Source organism: Falco peregrinus, chromosome 4 (genome assembly GCF_023634155.1).
Source record: "Falco peregrinus isolate bFalPer1 chromosome 4, bFalPer1.pri, whole genome shotgun sequence".
NCBI classification, from domain to species: Eukaryota; Metazoa; Chordata; class Aves; order Falconiformes; family Falconidae; genus Falco; species Falco peregrinus.
The window spans coordinates 46,975,895-46,992,522 of record NC_073724.1 but is presented as its reverse complement, the minus strand read 5'-3'; the positions used below and the strand labels follow the sequence as shown (position 1 = coordinate 46,992,522).

At 44.4% G+C, this 16,628-nt stretch overlaps 2 protein-coding genes across 11 annotated transcripts in view; one reads left to right on the top strand and one right to left on the bottom strand.

Annotated features, from left to right (window-relative positions):
- The window catches only part of GART (phosphoribosylglycinamide formyltransferase, phosphoribosylglycinamide synthetase, phosphoribosylaminoimidazole synthetase), a 39,332-nt gene extending 29,416 nt beyond the window's left edge, over positions 1-9,916 (bottom strand). The window contains exons 1-2 of one of the 2 annotated variants that reach the window (XM_005234375.4): positions 9,859-9,916; positions 919-1,067 (exon numbers count right to left, since the gene is read on the bottom strand). In XM_005234375.4, coding sequence (XP_005234432.1) covers positions 919-1,063 — 145 coding nt within the window. In that variant the 5' untranslated portion in view covers positions 1,064-1,067; positions 9,859-9,916. Of the gene's footprint in view, positions 1-918; positions 1,068-3,999; positions 4,147-9,858 lie in introns of those variants that run through there. The other variant, XM_027782365.2, reaches the window with a different exon arrangement.
- A 2,351-nt stretch (positions 9,917-12,267) lies between these two features.
- Positions 12,268-16,628, top strand: part of SON (SON DNA and RNA binding protein) — a 41,490-nt gene continuing 37,129 nt past the window's right edge. For 5 of the 9 annotated variants that reach the window (XR_008746782.1, XR_008746781.1, XM_055801520.1 and 2 more), the window contains exons 1-2: positions 12,272-12,595; positions 14,217-14,383. Coding sequence is in view for 6 of the 9 variants with exons in the window: in XM_055801520.1 (XP_055657495.1) it covers positions 12,483-12,595; positions 14,217-14,383 (280 nt within the window). In the remaining 3 variants the exon portion in view is untranslated. Of the gene's footprint in view, positions 12,596-13,260; positions 13,480-14,216; positions 14,384-16,628 lie in introns of those variants that run through there. The other 4 variants (XM_055801524.1, XR_008746780.1, XM_055801518.1 and 1 more) reach the window with 4 other exon arrangements.

Genomic DNA, 16,628 nt, shown 5'->3' with positions numbered 1-16,628 from the left:
ACTATGTTAACTTTAATTCTGTATGTTACCACATGTTTTGAAGTGGAAACTTAAGTTGCTTGCTGTAAAGTACCTAATTCAGGATCTGTTATATAAAGGACATGACACAGGAATATCTGAGTAATCCCCCTGGGTTTGTACTGATTCACTGTGTGCCTCCAGGCAAGCACCTTAGACCAGTATTTTTTTTTAAATGCAGCACGTAATTTTGGATGCTCAATTTGAAATACCTTAAGCTTGATTTCTCAAAATTATTAACTATTAATAGTTTCAACTACAGCTAGTCAGAGCTTAACATATTAAGCTAGAATCTCAAAACAGGCAGTTACAGCACAAAGAGAGAAAGATTTGAAAATAGCCTTAACTTCTTAAGGTCACTAAGACAAAGGCATGATTTTTTTTTTTTCTGGTTGAACATTTCAGGTGAGAAAGTATTCCCATCAAAGGCTGCAGGGATCACAGGGCTTCAATGCACTTCTGAAAATACAGTAGTGAATTTAGTACTTTAGGTGCTGGCATTTGCTTCAGGCACTTTTCAGCTGCTCACCAGCCAGTTGTTGATCTTCAGTGTGTACAAAGAAACCGCCACCCCTTCCCTGCTAGGCTGCTGGGAGGCGGGAACCGGAGCAGCTATCCAGAGCTGTATTCCTGGAGGAACATGCAGCAGACAGATGGAGTTTTAGCTGCATCCTCCAAACCTAAAGAATTAAGTATCACAACTGAGATCATATAAAATGAATGGCTGTTGCACAAGGCTTTGCTCTTCTTAACTGCATCTGTATAATCTATTTCACATGTCCAAACCCTTAAAAAATAGTAATAATAATCCTTCCACATTAACAGTTGTGCTTTCAGATTGATGACTAGAGAACTTACTGGTTAAAAAATTTTAAAATGGTATATTTTTTTTGGTTTTACCTGAATTTGAAATTTTTCCATTGTCAGCTGTTCCTGCATTTCCTGGAGCAACAAAAACATGTTTCACATGTGGGGACTGGGCCAACTTCCAGGCCAGCGCATGCTCTCTCCCTCCACTGCCAATCACAAGCACTCGGTCAGCCATTAGTCTGCATAAAACCAGAACACAAGTGGAACAGCCAGAATTAGCTGCGTGAGGTTAGGAAAGCAAGAGCTTCACAGACCTTGGTTTTAAGTGCTGGGTGCAACACAACTCACAACAGAGGTGAAAGTCACTTAGTTTCACGCAACAGTATTTCTATAAGGGTTTTGTTGATCAAAAAACAAAAGAGAGAGATATGTACATGAAAATGGGTATCTGACTTAATCAGATATAAACTAAATGTCAAAGACTGAAACGCTCCAGAACACAGAATTAACCCACAGGGCAATCTGTCCTGGTTTTCCTTTAGTCAGATTGGCAATTGCTCTAAGTCATTCAGAAGGCTGTGATATAGGAAAACCCCTTATGAGTGACCAGGCTGTGATTTGTGGCCTATAGAAATTCCTGGAGAATCCAAGTCTGCAAAGGGCAAAGCCTTTCTGATGAACTAACTATATGAGCACAGTATTACTGTGGTAAACGCTGAATGGGGCCACTCAAGAGTTTTTAGAGGCAATATCTGAAAGAGCTCTAAATACTTTATGAGAAGGAAAGGCTACGAGCAATGGGAGAGGGAAATCAACTTCCAGCTCTAGCTTTCCTTAGGAGAGAATAACCACGAGGCAAACAACAGGGAAGACCAGGTGTCACTAATAAAGGAGCTCACTCTGGGAAGGTACTGCTGGACATCCACTCCTCCCTCCCGCTCTACTGAGTTTTACAAAAACACATTAACACTCCTTTGGCCTGCAGAAAGTAGGTGTATGAACAAAGGCCACAATTTCATTACAATTTTAAACTGTCCAAAACCTTTTCAGCAGTTTGGAAACAAAATGGTCACAAAAATGAAATGAACTCTGTTTTGCCCTCCCTATGTCGTTATCTCTGTGTGTACACATAACTTACACATATTGGACTGACATCAAGATTACGTCTTTTCCTTTGAGCAGCTTTGAAAGTTAGCCTTTGCTTTTTAAGATACATTCACTTCTATGCATATTCTCTACATATTTGCTGATGTATGTCACCTCAGAATTGCTATCCCAACAATGATACCACACAGCTAACACTTTCACTTACACTGAAAAAAACTACTGGAATTCAGAAAACAGTAAATAAAGAAATAAAGTAGGTACATAATTTATAAAATAAGTACATACGTCTTTATTTGTGGAGTTCATTGAAAAGCAAAGGCTAGCTTCCTAAGCTATTCAAAGAATAAGCTGTTAGAGTCACATTAGTCCAGCCATATATAAATTACATATACAAATGACGCCACTGCACTGGTTAAAGTAAGAGTTTTATTCACAGAAGTCAAATGGTCCCTGAAGAACCTGTTCAACAAAGCAGAAAGCAAGCAGCTACAATTTGACAGGTGGTCCTAAGCCCAAGTGCTACATGCACTACTTGCAAAAAATCATCTAAAAACTTTAAATCTTAGCATATGCAAAATAACAATCTAAACCTATAAAAATGGCTTAAACTGTTATGTAATCAGAATAAACAAGAACAGGTTTGTGCTGAAAAGGGCACAATTTGTTCAAAGGCCTTTGCACAGCCAGCGAAGAGGAATGATGTGTCCATCTGCTATACAAATCACCTCCCATTCATCAGGAGAAGGAACGCAGTCCAGATAAGAGTTTTAGTCAAACGGAACAACCAGTGTCCCTGTTGTAATCCTGGCACACGTAACACACAACCCTTGGTCGCTCCCTGTGCTTCTTCCATTAAGCACCTGGTCCTTGACCTGTGCTTGCCCATGTGTACAGTGCCTCCCAAGGCCAGCTCAGAGAAAAACCCCTGACACAAAATGCAGCTTGAATACACACAGGTGACAGCTCCATTTCCAAAAGCAGCAAAAAGTCAGATCTCCTCTGCAGTCCTCTCTTTTGTGGGAGGACAGAGAGACAACTAGCACAAAACACATCTTAAATAAAAGGAAAAAAAAACCCCTCAACAGATTTCTAAGGGAAAAGCAAAAAGACATGATAGAAGGCAAATTTTCAGCCAACTGATATGTCAGGGGCACGTGCCTCTCCCTCACATCCGCCGCTACAGCCTGACTTTAAAGCTGTTCAGATAGCTGTGACCCTGGAGAAACCTGCCTTCCTGAGGACCTGGACTACGCAGGAAAAAGCTTCTGCTCTGAAGGCACTATGCAATGCATATGGTGACCCTAATTTTTAAATCCAAGCCCTCTGTAATAAACTTCAGACAGAAAGAGCTCACGTGTTTTAGAAGGTATTCCTATGCCATTTGCTAATGTATTTTAATCCATTAAGGAAGGAAGGATTTGTTCAGAGCGATACTTTTAGGCAAAACATCCAGTCAGAATAAAGACAAAATACACATGAATAGAAGGATAAAATACAGAATATTAGCACAGAGTTGTTAACTATGAACTAAACACACTGGAGTTAAAATTTGATTGTAGTTTCAGGCTGGGGGAGACCAGCAGCTTTTTAGTCAAAGTGTTAGACAAAATGTACATGTTGCAGAGATGTTTTAATTACAAAACTCCAGGATTACTTACAAACCAAAAAAGTACGTTGGGGTAAAAATTATGAGTTATGATATACATCTTTGGGACACCAATTTATGCTAAACGTCTTTTATATTACAATTCAAGCAAAAAGAAAAGATAACAATAAAGGACTGGCTACAACAAAGGGATGAATTAGATGAAGACAGTAACCAAGGACAAAAGAATGCAATATAAAAGAATACACATTTATCATGTATCAGGCAGCTATCTCCTACACTAAAGTTAAACCAAGGGAGCATGTTTCACAGCGCTATCCAGAGACAGTCATCATTAAATAGTAATTTTTAAGGCAGATTTTGTCTTAAGAGCTTGAACTATACACATTGCGTATTTTTCTTACAGGTACCTCAGAACTGAGTGTAGAGATTTAAACGCAAACAAAGAACAAACTTACTCTCTCCTATGTGCTGGAAAGTAGTATTCAAGAGTTCAGATGCGCAAAGAGAATGGAGATAAGCAGCCTCTGGTTAAAATGTAGTACCGTGTCCCATCATTAACCGCCCCATTGACGACACCCTGCCGCTAGCCAATGAACAGGAAAGTCCTGCTATTCCAGCTGGGAAGAGGGATCAGAAACTTACAAACAAATGGTTTAGGAGTGAGGAGCAAAAACTTTGCAGAGCAGAAGCAACACATCCTGTTGTTTCTAAACGTGCAAAATAAATTCTGTACCAATCCAGATATTTTTTGCAGTTAAAAAACATCTACTAATAAGATTGTAAACATTCTTTTTTCATCTAAAAAAGAGGCCATGCGTTTTTGCTGTGCATAAAAATGAGGCTATGCATGGTCCTTTGCATATCAACAGTATGAAAGAACAAGGTGCATGGTGCATATTCATGCTCCATTAAGCCTACTGCTTAAAAACAGTAGGACAGGCTTGAAGATCCAGTGACACCTTGCCAGCTAAATTAATTCACCATGCTGGCAATTTAGTCAAAGAATCACTTCCTTTTTTTGCCTGAAGTAACATATTCTAATAGTACTGTCAGCTGGGAAAAAAAAAATAAAATATATATATAGCATAGTTTTATATGGAACAAGTAAATAGAACAAGCTGTGTATCATACGTTCAAATAAAATGTAACCATTTATTACAACATGTGAGTAAAAACCAAGTTTCAATCATTTGTTTTGAAACTCAGTGTTACTTGTGCATCCCACAAGTGGTATCCTAGCAACTTTTATTGAGAGATGTAGCTTGAGAACTTCTGGTGGCAGTCCCAGTTTAGGAGGCTCAAATCTAGCAGTGGCAGCATTTCTTTTTCACACTAACATAGAAAGATGTTGTGTAGGCCCTCTGCTGCCCAGCAAGATCTTGCATTAAAAATAAAAATTCCGAGAGGTGACTTTTCTTTTTATTTTGTCACTAATCCAGGAGTCAAAAAATTGTTCTCAAAAGACCTAAAGCCATTCACAAGGTAGATGATTTCTTCTGTGAGGATTATCACGCACTCAGGTTTTTTGGAAGCAATAGGTGAAATCCTTAAAGATTCCAAAACATGGTACGAAATTACCTTCAGCAACCTTTGTCTGCTATTGTAAACAAGGAAGATATGTTTGCTTAAAAGATGTTTTAAAGGAAAGACAAGTGGCATTTCAGGCAAGGGTCTATTACTAGGTCCTTATATGAAGTAGGAACAGGAAAGCAGAAACAAGCTAATCACTTTGTGTATCCAAGAAAAGAGGACAAAAATGGAGTGAAGACAAGTCGATTCCCAGAGCCTATCCCTGAAGTTGCCAGTAGTAAGTCACCAGCCTTACTGGAAGAGCATCAGCCTAGAGACCTTTATCCTCCACAAAAGGTATGGCTCACCAAGAAGCTGGGCAACTCTTCCACTAGGTCAGGGCCTGTGGAGCAGAGAAAATAAAATAAGAAAGGCAAACCCAACAGTATCTGATAGCTTTCCCCATCCTGACTCCTCCACAAGGCACTATGAGATTTTAAGTACAGGTAGAAGTGAGATGAGGTGACAAACTAACAGGGAAGGGACAGGAGTCACTGACTTTTTCTTGAACTGATCCTGTACACAGCCTTGGGAGTTAAACTCAGCTCCTTGGTTGCATTTACAAAGATAACTATAAGAAAATGTAAACTTAAGCGATTTTTTCCCAAGTTTCAGTTTCACATCATAAGCGTGTGGTGCAAGTTATTGAAGTATTTTATCTCAACTAAGTGGAATCTCATACTAAATTATTGCCTTATTACATCACCCCCTAACTAAAGCAGTAAAAAAAGGCACAATTAAAATAAGATCTATGCAATATAGTACAGACAGTAAAGGGTATGACTAGTGGCAGCTCACTGCTTCAGATAGTGTCTTTTTTATTTTTTTAAAATTAAGCTCCAGTGCTGTTGGTTTTCTCTGTGTTCCTTGATTGAAAGACCTGGGTGGAGTGTGTTTTGCTTAGGTGACACAACTATGCCAAATATTGACAACATGTGTGAAAAAGGTGCCACAAAACAAAGTAGTATAAGAAGAGACTTTGTAGTGTCTTACTTTCAAAAAAATCTGAGCTGAGGGTGTGTAGAAGAATGAAGCTGGGTTAATTAGCATTGATAATATACAGCTGTGGGCTGGCTTCAGGGGCGGTGGGTTGGCTGATGTAGAACAGGTGCAGCTGTGGCTGTTCTGTTAAGAGGTTGGGCAGCCAATGAAGAGGGAGCAGCTGAGGAAGAGAGGGGAGGAAGAAGCAGAGAGAAGAGAGAGAATGCATGTCTGGGATGAGGAGAGACTAGGAGAAGGCAGCAGAGGGACTGGCATGAAGAGTATGTTGGTATGAGATGGTAAAAGACCTTGTTGCAGCTGGTTAGTTTGGAGAGTGCTGCAACAAGGGTGGAGGGACAATGGGACATATAGATATATTTAAAATGTTGTACTGTCCAGCATCCAAAGTGCTGCAGCCCTTCACTAAAATCTATTTGCTGATCAAACAGGTTTACACTTTGCAGCAAAAATTTACCCATGTTGGACCCATTTATATACCTTGACTGTCATTGAAAGGGGATGTCATGAACTCAGATACACTTTCCCCTTCCTCGTACTAGCTCTGGTGCTGACTTGAGCATAGTCAATTAATTGAGACTTCATAGAACTAACCTAAGCGGGGAAAAAAAAACCCCAAAACCCAAAACAATCAAACCCAGATTTCTTTAAGCTCAGCTAGCTTGAAGTGCAATCAGTCAAGGTCTAGAGACACCAAAAATGAATGGATGAGACAACAGAGCTGAGCAGAAGAATTTGAGGGCAAGACCTGCCTTTCAGGCAGCAACAATCTACTGTATCGCTGCAACATGTAACATCTAATATTTGCTGCAGCCTATTTGAAAGCTGAAATACCTTAGCTTCCTAACACTGGGATTTAGGAAACCTGACAGACATTTAAGTTTCTTTATACAAAAGATATGGTCCTTGCCCAGAGCACCTTAACTCCTACTTTTCCTAGAGCTTAGTCTACAAAATGGCCCAGCAGTGGCAGCACTTACCCCAAACACAGAGAACCCAAGCCCAGAGTCACTGAGAAGGGTCAGACCCACACACACCCATCCCTGGAAAAGAACTCTTTATCACTTGGCTTTTGTACCAAAGGAGAAGGTTCACTCTTCTTCTTGAAGTTAGGCAGGAGATGAAAAAGAAAAGCAGACTCACAGTGGACAGAAAAAAACACAAAACTGGGGAGGCTGTGCAATTCTGCCACCACCCCATCGAGTGTAGTATTAGTTTCTAGCCCTAGCAGTCAGGACCATTTATGTGTTTTTTTCGTAGACCTGTAATGGGTTACAAAATTTGAAAGAACAGACTGGAGAAGAAGTCAAAACCTAGAACTTCCTCCTCCCAAATTCAACAGCTAGACTGCTGCTGTATTCCCTCCCAGGAACTAGCCATCCTTTCCTTGGCTGCTGAACTCACCAGCAGCCAGGTCGCATGGTCCCAAACCCTCTCAGGCTGAACCCAGCTCTTTTGTTTTCTGAATTAACACTCTAATCGTCAGGCCGAGTAACTTCTTGAGTCCGCTGCACATTATGAGTACGCACAGATCTCAGTACACGTGAAGTGAGCTCCAGGCTGGCCTTCTCGGTGAACCTCTGCCAACTGCTGGACACCATCCAAGCTTGGAGATGAACTGGGGGGCTGAAATGTGCAAACTGCAGGTTCATTGACTGGTGTTTCACAACTGGCTTGTGCTGCCCTTTGCTGGTGCAGCTTCCCATTGGTTCCACCAACTTCTCCACCTCCAGTCTCTCCTTCCCTCTCCCTCCCATGTGTGCCAAGGGTGTGCAGTCACTTGAATCAGCAAGACAATAAATGCTGGAAAGCCAACACTACAACAGCAACCAAGTCAGTAAAGTAAATGATATCTATATGCACATATAAAGGAAGTAGTTTTCTGTCAGCTTAGTGAGCTAAACTAACTTCCTGAGGGATGAAGTAATCACCACAGAGAGTATGAGGGAAGCAGCAGCAGCAGGCAGCCAGAGAAGGTGAAAAGAGCTTGGTTATGCCACAGCAAACTGCTTGTCAGACCAGCTGTCCTGTGCAATGCCACCCTCAGATCATTTTGATTGATCCAGAGACTGTAATGCAATCAGTGGCAAACGCTGCTTCACAATTTACCTTCTCACCCAACTACTCATTCCTACCTTTTGCCCCAGCCTGTTTACAGTCACAGAGCAGGTTGGATCAGAGAATCAAATAAGGGCTGGGGACAGTAAGAGTTCCATGCCTTGTCATGTCTTTTTCCTATGTGGATCGGTTTCCAGAGGGAATTCAACGTGCCAATTGTGCAGGCAGCTCTGCTGGTGCAACTTAAGGTACAAACAAACAGCCATGGCACCCGAAGTGGCAAAACGGCCAAAATATGATGACAGAACTGCAAGTTTAAGCTAGGGCTGCATCAGGCTTATCCTGAAAGAAAACATGGCCTTAGATAACTTTTAATTTCTACAAGGTTTCAATATCATGAAGAATTAATTAAGGAGTTCAGAGGCCTCCAGAATCAGGTGGCAATTACAGTTTTTAGTTATAGCTTTGGGTTTAAACAAGCTTCTTCTGCTCATGTGTTTTACTTTGGACTAATTCCTCTCTCACCTGGCCATATAGTGTGGTATATCAGATCACTTTATAAAACAAAATAAACAAAGAAAAGTCATTATTATCTGTGTTTCACCCCTGCAGAAATCGGAGCATCACACTGAAGGCCTGAATCACAGATGAGAATAGAACACATGTCTTTCACGGGTTAAACTGAGGCTCTGCAAGACAGGCACCTTGCCTTCTGGTGCAATCTTCCACACAGCCAGGTTGTGCATTTCCTGGGCAAAACATTACCTGAAGTTTCATTGCTAAAAATAAACAGGATCATAAAGTTTTACAGCCACCCTCAAAGTACTAAATTTTGACATGTCAGGTTCTACCTAGGAAGCTGGAAGTGCTCAGTGTCTTTAACCATCGATGGATGCCTCAGCAGAAGCTACTACCAGAATAGGGGGGTGTGTGTGTGTGTGATTGGGGAGGACGGGGAATCATAACACCCTCTCTGTGTCACTATTGCAGTTTTACACACACGGTGAAGTAAGTGTTAACTGCTCGTTAATTTCAAGGGGGTAGATTAAAAAAAAAAATAAAAGAGGGGGCCAATGTTAACGTTGGTAAACCCCCAACTCTGCAAACAGCAGACAAAGAATCAAAGTGAGTCAAAGTCCAAAACATGAGAGGTTATAAGTTTAATGTTTACTTTAAAGCAAATATTTCACCACTTTTTCAAAGCCAAACAGAGCTGAGGGGAAAAAGACCCAAACTCGTAAGAATAAAAGCCATGTGCATTTTAAAATCTTTTAAAATGCAGTACATTTAAAAACGCTACACATCAAGCTCCCCAGAAGCAAATCTGAGCAGGAGTCCCACAGTTAAAAAAAAAAAAAAAAAAAGTATTCATATGAATAAGCCCGTTAGCAACCCGTCTCCACACGCCCCTTCATCGGCTCAGAACGGGCCGCGGGCCACACCGGCCCTCCCGGCCCTCCAGGCAAGGCCCCGCTGCCCGCCGCCGCCCGGGCGCAGGGGAAGGCGGCGGGCCGCACCGCCCCACCCCGCCATTTTACCGCGCGGGCAGCGGGGAGCATGTGGCCCCGCCGCCGCCTCGCCCCTCCCGCGCCGCCGCCGAGAAGCCCGGCCGCGGGAGGTTGGCTACGGGCACCGGCACAGAGCGGCCCGCGAGGCACGCCCTTCTCCACAGCGAAAGAAAAACTTACTTTCCTTCAGGGGGATTTTAAGGAGCGGGAAAGCATCCTCCGCCGTGCCGCGCCGAAAACTACAGTACCCAGCGGGCGCCGCGACATGGCGGCGGGTCAGCCCGGGGGCGGGGGCCGGGAAGCAGGGCGGGAAGGAGGGAAGGAAGGAAGGAAGGGAGGGAGGGAAGAAGGCAGGCAGGCAGGCAGGCAGGCAGGCAGGCAGGAAGGGTAATCGATGTCTCATCCCGGAGAGTCACTAATTGGCTTTTGCACGTAATTCCTCAAGTCTCGAAATACCTTCCGCTGGGGGTGGCTGCTGTCTGGGGAGCGTGCTGAGCCGGGCCGCGAAGGTGCCAGAACCAGCTGAAAAACCTTATCTATATGTAGGTTATTGTTTTTACTTTTATCTAGGAAGTAGAGTATCACCCCAGAGGGTGAAGGTGATGGTTGATGAAGTTGGCTGGGCAGGACTGCACAAAGATTGGTTCTGTTTCTGTGCCCTCCCAGGGGGAAATGCTTTTATGGATCTTTAAGTACTGGGTAGAAGCAACTTCTTAGTTTGTACCACATCACACTTTCTACTTTATGAAACCAAAGAGTACTGGGCAACATGTAGTTCAATTTGGCATTACAGTTGTGCAACAATACTGTTAATAAAACCAGATTTGATCCATGGTTTTGTTATACACACACCACCCCCACCACCCCCAAGAGCTATAATGTGAAAACCTCGCTGTTCTTCATAAATTAGCTTATGAAATACAGGCTTAATAATATTGTTTCCATATTTAAGCACACCATTGACTCTTGCTTTAAGAGGGAACAGTCGTGAATATTTATGATTGCAGCAGAACTGCTATTACTAAAGTCCCATAATACTATGTTTACAAATTGAACACTAAATGTATTGGCAACAATCACTGGTCTTGGCAGGGTCAAAGTAAAAGACGTCATTGAATTAATCTGAAAACTATGTAACACCTAACTGAATAAAAATAGTTTGACTAAAGGGGTTTTTATACAGCAAGCAGAGATGGGAAGGGAGAGCAAGAATAGTTATTCTCCTGTCACAGTGGGGCTGTGGATCCTCATTTGTATGAGTGGTGACTTTTGTAGTTACTGTTTTGTGTTCCTTTTTTAAAGACCAGGAGGGAAATACGCAGCACACGCTAAAATCCCTCTCTGGCTTTTTTTGTAGCTTTCCTCATGGATTTCCTTGCATAGATGGAGACCTACACTGGCAGGGATATCTGTGTAGTTAAGTTACTTTGAATGAATTAACTGCAGTTGAAAAGGGTCTCTTTCCTAAGGGTGGGCAGTTTCGTGGTGTGGGTTCCCTGTGGCCCGCATCAAACCTGTGTTCCTAACTGGAACACCTTTTCTGTCTGAAGCCCCTAACACAGGCCAAGTTACACGAGTCAAACCTGCTGTTCTTTTGGTTACAGCTGGTTTTTTTGTTTGTTTGTTTGTTTTTGAAGGGGTGAGTTACCATTATACCGTGCTGAAAGCCTTTGCAGCTTTGTTGTTACACCCAGGCCCCTACTAGCAAACTTATGCCTATGTAGATTATCACTACTTGTTTCTGGGTAAAAGCATGCCTGGTCTAGACAAGGCTGTTTGCATCAGGGGAACCTCAATATGTCTGAAATTGTTGAAGTGAAACGTTTTCATTCTTTGGCTCACTGAACACCAGAAATTACATACAGTATTCTACTAGTAAGATCTAAAATATATCAGTGTTGGCATGGCATGAAAGGTACAGGTTATTTGTGAAAGGGCCTCTTAAATATAACCACTTTCTATTTTAAATGTAATGAATTCACTGTGGTACAAAAGTAAGCAAATTGATCCAAGTATCAGATCCATTATTTTTGCAAAGTTAGTATTTAAGGCAGACTACCTCCCAGCAATACGCAATAAAGACCCATGCTGCTTTTGAAGGGTCTTGAAATTGGTTATTAAACCACACTGAATTTGAGGCTGATGTTGCAGGTTATACCTAGTTTCTGAGGTATTTTAAATTTATTACATGTCAACTCCCCCGCAAGTTACTGCTTCATGACACCAGAAGAAACTGGGGGTGGGGGTGGGCAGAGTCTTCCAGCTGTAGGGTTACCCAGTTTTACAGGACTGAAGGTGGAAAGTCGCATTTGCACATGTATACACCCCCTGAGAATCGGTTTTGGGGCAGCATGAAGGGGATCCCCAGGGTGTCTGCAGCCAGGACAAACTGATTTTAGCGCGTCCCAGCTAAAACACCCGAGAGAAGGCACGGCTTTGCAAGTGGGCTGAGGCCGGGGCCGGCTTTCACTCAGGTGTCATTTATTTATTCACGGCAGCGGCGGCGTTTTCCTCCTCTTCCTTTGTTCCTTTAACTTTCCCCCATCTCGCGGGGCGCCCGCCTGCGCCGCCCGGCCCCGCAGACAGCCCCCGGAGCACATGTGCGTGTCACAGCCGGGCTGCCTGCTCGCACGGCGGAGGGGGAGGGCGCCTTTCGCATGGAGCCGCTCGGCAGCTGAGGGCAGCGCAGCGCCGGGCCTGTGATGCAGCACTCGTGTGCGGGCAGGCCCCCCTGCTAGGCGCTGCCTGCGCTCGGCACACGGGGCGGCGGAGACGCGGGGCTTGGCCCCGCTCCATGGAGACCAATGGCATCGCTCCCACCCACCCCCAGCGGCCCCGAGCCCGCCGCCACGCACAGCCGCACGCTTCAGCCCACCATGGCCCCGCCGCCGCCGCCGCCGCTCCCGCCCGCTGCGAGGTGAGTGCTGGCCGCCGAGCTTCTCCGCGGAGGCCCGGGCGGCTCCGGGCCCTGCTGGCCGCCGGAGACGGCCGCGGTCGCGGCGAGGGAAGCGGGGGGGAAGGGTGCGTGTGTGTGCGTGTGGGGCGCACGGGACGGGCGCAGGGCCCGGCGGCCACCGGCCACCATGGTGCCCTCCACCGACTCCCCCTTCCTGGCCTGGCCTCCCCTCCCCGCGCTCCCGGGGGCTCAGGCGCAGCCCTTCGGCGTACGGGGCGCGAGAGGGGCCGATAATGGCGGGGGGGTTGGGGGTGGGGGCAAAACGGCAGGTAACGTTTGTAACGGGGGGGAGGGGGCGGCGGGGGGTGGGGGGCAGGGCAGCCAGCCGGGGCTTTGCCGGTCGGAGGGGGTGGGGGTGGGGAGGCGCGCGGCCGCCTGCTTGTGGGCGCGCGGCCGGTGGGGTGGGGGGTGAGTGCAACAACATGGCGGCGCGGCGCGCTCCTGCGGGGGGAGGGGGGACGGCGAACCTCTCCGAGACACGAGACGTGCCCCCGCCCCCCCCGCCGGAAGCAGCCGAGGCTGGCGGTCCGTAGCTCTTGCTGGGCGCTAGAGCGGCCGTCCGGAGGCCCGGGTTGCCCCCTCCCCCCTCCGCTACGTCACCCGTTAGAGGGCGGCCAATCGCGAGAGGGCTTATAGCGCGGACGTCAGCAGCGGCCCTCGGCCTCTAGTTGCGGCGGTGCCTTGTGGGATATTGGAGGCCTCGCGTCTCGGCAGGAAGGGAAGCGGAGCGCGGGGGGGGGGGAGCAGTGCGGCAGGGCTGTCATGGCGACTAATATCGAGCAGATCTTTCGGTCCTTTGCGGTTAGCAGATACCGGGAGATCCAGGAAGAGCAGCAGCACGGCGGGTAACGAGCCTACCCGGGGAGCCGACGCAGTCGCGGCGCGGCCTAGCGCGGGGGGAGAGGAGGGGTGTGCTGGAGGAGGGAGGGGAAGTGCGCGGGCCCCGCCTCAGGACGGAGGGAGACGGGCCGGGGCCTAGGGCTCTTGCGGATCGTTCGGGCGTCAACATGGCGGAGCCCGGGGGCTCGCGCCCTGGCGAGCGCCTTGAGGGAAAATACGGCAGGGGGGTGGGTGGGGGTGGAGTGCGGGGGAGGGGAGGGCGACGGACGCACGCGTCGTCTCCTGGCGAACGAGCACCCGTTTTCACTCATGGGTTTTCTGTGTTGGTATCTTGTGCTGGGGCAAGAGGAGAACGGGTGAGCGTCTCTGCGATTTGTCTTTTTGATCTTACCAGTTTTAAGCTGGCCTAGTTTTTCGCAGCCTTATCTCGGAAAGCAGACAAAACTTATTGGCGAAGAGTGAGTGATGGGTGCTTATTTTGTGAGGGGAGCCTATAAAAGTTCTTGCATAAAGCATGGGGACTGGCACATTCAAGAACCTGTTTTCCTCCTTTGTGCCTCATAGTTCTGTTGTGAATAAGTGAAAGTTAATCAAAAGATAGATATTTCACTGAAAGCATGGCTTGTTCAGGAGGCTAAAATAATGTTTTGAAGGGTTGAGTATAATAAATGCTTATGAATTTAAAAAAAGGTCAAAAAAGGCTCAAAATTGCTTGTATTATGTTGATATTTTTTTTGGTTAGTGGAAAGGTAGAAGGCCAGCCCAATGGTGACACAGTCCCAGCTGAGCAAGCCAACCCTTCAGATGACACTGTTGCTGGTGCTGGGAGTCGTCAGAATGATCAGATAGTGCAGAAAATAGAGGAAGTGCTCTCTGGAGCCCTTGATACAGAGCTGCAGTGCAAATCAGGTAAATGAAAATACATTTGGCAAATATGTTCTTGTTTAAGAAGGTTGTCATAGTGCTTAAAACTGAATCAGTTTTACAGAGATGGGAAAGTACTTCTCAGTACTGCTCCTCTCACCAAGCTTCATCTGACAAGTTGTATGTTTATTGTAATGTTTAAGGGTTTTTTTTGTCTATTGTGATTTACAACCATAGATGGACAGAGAAATACATAATGTAAAAATTTAAGCTAGTTATTGTATGAAAGCATTACTTAGTGTGCAAAATAGTTAATTTTTCTTTCCATTACAATACTGCTAAAACATATAAATAATAGCTATCTATATATAAAATCGTGCTTTATTTTGTATATACTTACTTCAGGGTCTCAGTGAGCAGTTCTTACAGCTGTTACTGATGGATAGAAGCATTATTTTTTGTGTTGTCTTGGATTGGTTTGCAAGATGGTTTCCAAAAGTCACTTACTAGAATTCAGAACTGTATGATTTACTGCTCTGTCAGAGTAAGATATATTGTTGTTTTAAAATGAATAATGCACTTATCTTTAAAATGTAGATACTCAAATTGCAGTCTTCCAAAGGTTAAGAAATTTTTATGTAGCCATCTCATAACTTCAATAAATTACTGGATTAATTATGCCAAAAGTTGCATATGAGTATGACTTCTCATGGAACTAGTCTTTTCTGTAAAATTTCTGAAGTGGGACAGTTAGTGAGATGAAGGTGTAATTCCTGTATTTTTCTAATTTTTTGGAGTTGAAACATCTGTGTGCTTGGTAAGTATAGTTCCAGAATGATTTATTTTTGTTTGTTTTATTTTTTTCTTCAAGAATCAGTGTAGGAAACTATTTCAGAGATTGTTTGCAAGGTTTTGGAATTGCTTTTTCTTTTTTATGCACAGCAGCTTCTTTACATTGAGCATTTTCAACAGTCTTTCATTTATCTGCAGCACTTTGGGCTGGAATCTGGGGCGTGGGGGTGTTGGGTGGGTGTTTTGGTTGGGTTTTGGGGTTTTTTTTAGTTGTATTTTTCTGGTGTGGAAGAATGAGGCAAGCTAACGTAATAAGTAAGACCTATTAACCTGGAAGTTAATAAACTTAACCTATGATAAATGTTCTCACTGTTTATATCTGGAAAGGAGTTAGTGTAGCTGTTGATCAACAGATATTATCTGAAAATGCTGTCATTTGACTCTGCTTCATTGTACTTTTTAATTGCATTCACAACAGTGTTGGTGGAAACACTTTTTTCTTTGTTTATTCAGTAAAAATGTGTGTGTTTAAACCCCCCTTAAGGTACTTGTTTATGAACTTCTAAGTCACGTTCATTTAATAGTATTGCAATTAACTAACATTTTTTTGATCGTTTTGCATTGTTCACTTGAAAGAGTATGCTTTGTAATTGTGGCCAGATTATAATTGGAGAATCCTTATTGCTGCACTGGCCAGTATAAATATAGTCGTTGGAGGTAACATGCAAGTGGATTTGAATACATAGCTCGTCTTTGACAGAATTTTGAATACATAGCTCGTCTTTGACAGAATTTAGAACAAGTTGCCTTATAGAAGTGCCTTTCTCATGAAAAGATAGCGCTAGTTCTAGAGAAGGGTAAGAACCTAATACAGGTTAAATTCAAGGGTAAATGAGGTATAGAATTAAAAGAAGGTGATCACTGCAGTCCCCTTGAGAACCTTCACTCTCCTTAAGAACCTCAGTGTTCCTCTTTTCTTGACCCCTCAGTGATTGCTTGTCCTTGCAGTCACCTAATTTATTAGTTAGTTTCCTGTTTGAAGCAAAAGCTCTATTAGGTACTTTTTTGTGGCAGCTGCAGTCCAGTCTGAGCAGCTGGTTGCCTGTAGTGCCTCAAAACTTGTTTGGGATTGGGAAAGTAGATGCTGTTTCCCTAAATTTGTTTGAAGAACTTGGTGAGGAACTTAATCAGTAAATATGCTTAGATAATGTCAACACAGTAGTAATATTGGGCTCGCTCACAAGTTAAAGCATAGCAGGGGATAATGGGTTAGCCACTTTTTTATACAGTAAGCATACCACTGCTTAGGTAATTAGTCTGGAAAATGGGAGTTCTTGTTTCACTTCCATGTGCAGCTTGGTGTGGTTTAAAAGCGCATTTCCAGCCTCTTGGAAGAGTGCACTGCCCAGTTGAATGTAGGTAGAAGTATATCCAACTACTTCTTGGAAACAGTCTTGTTCCCACTGGAGCTGACCAAGATGATTTGGTTAACTTTTTG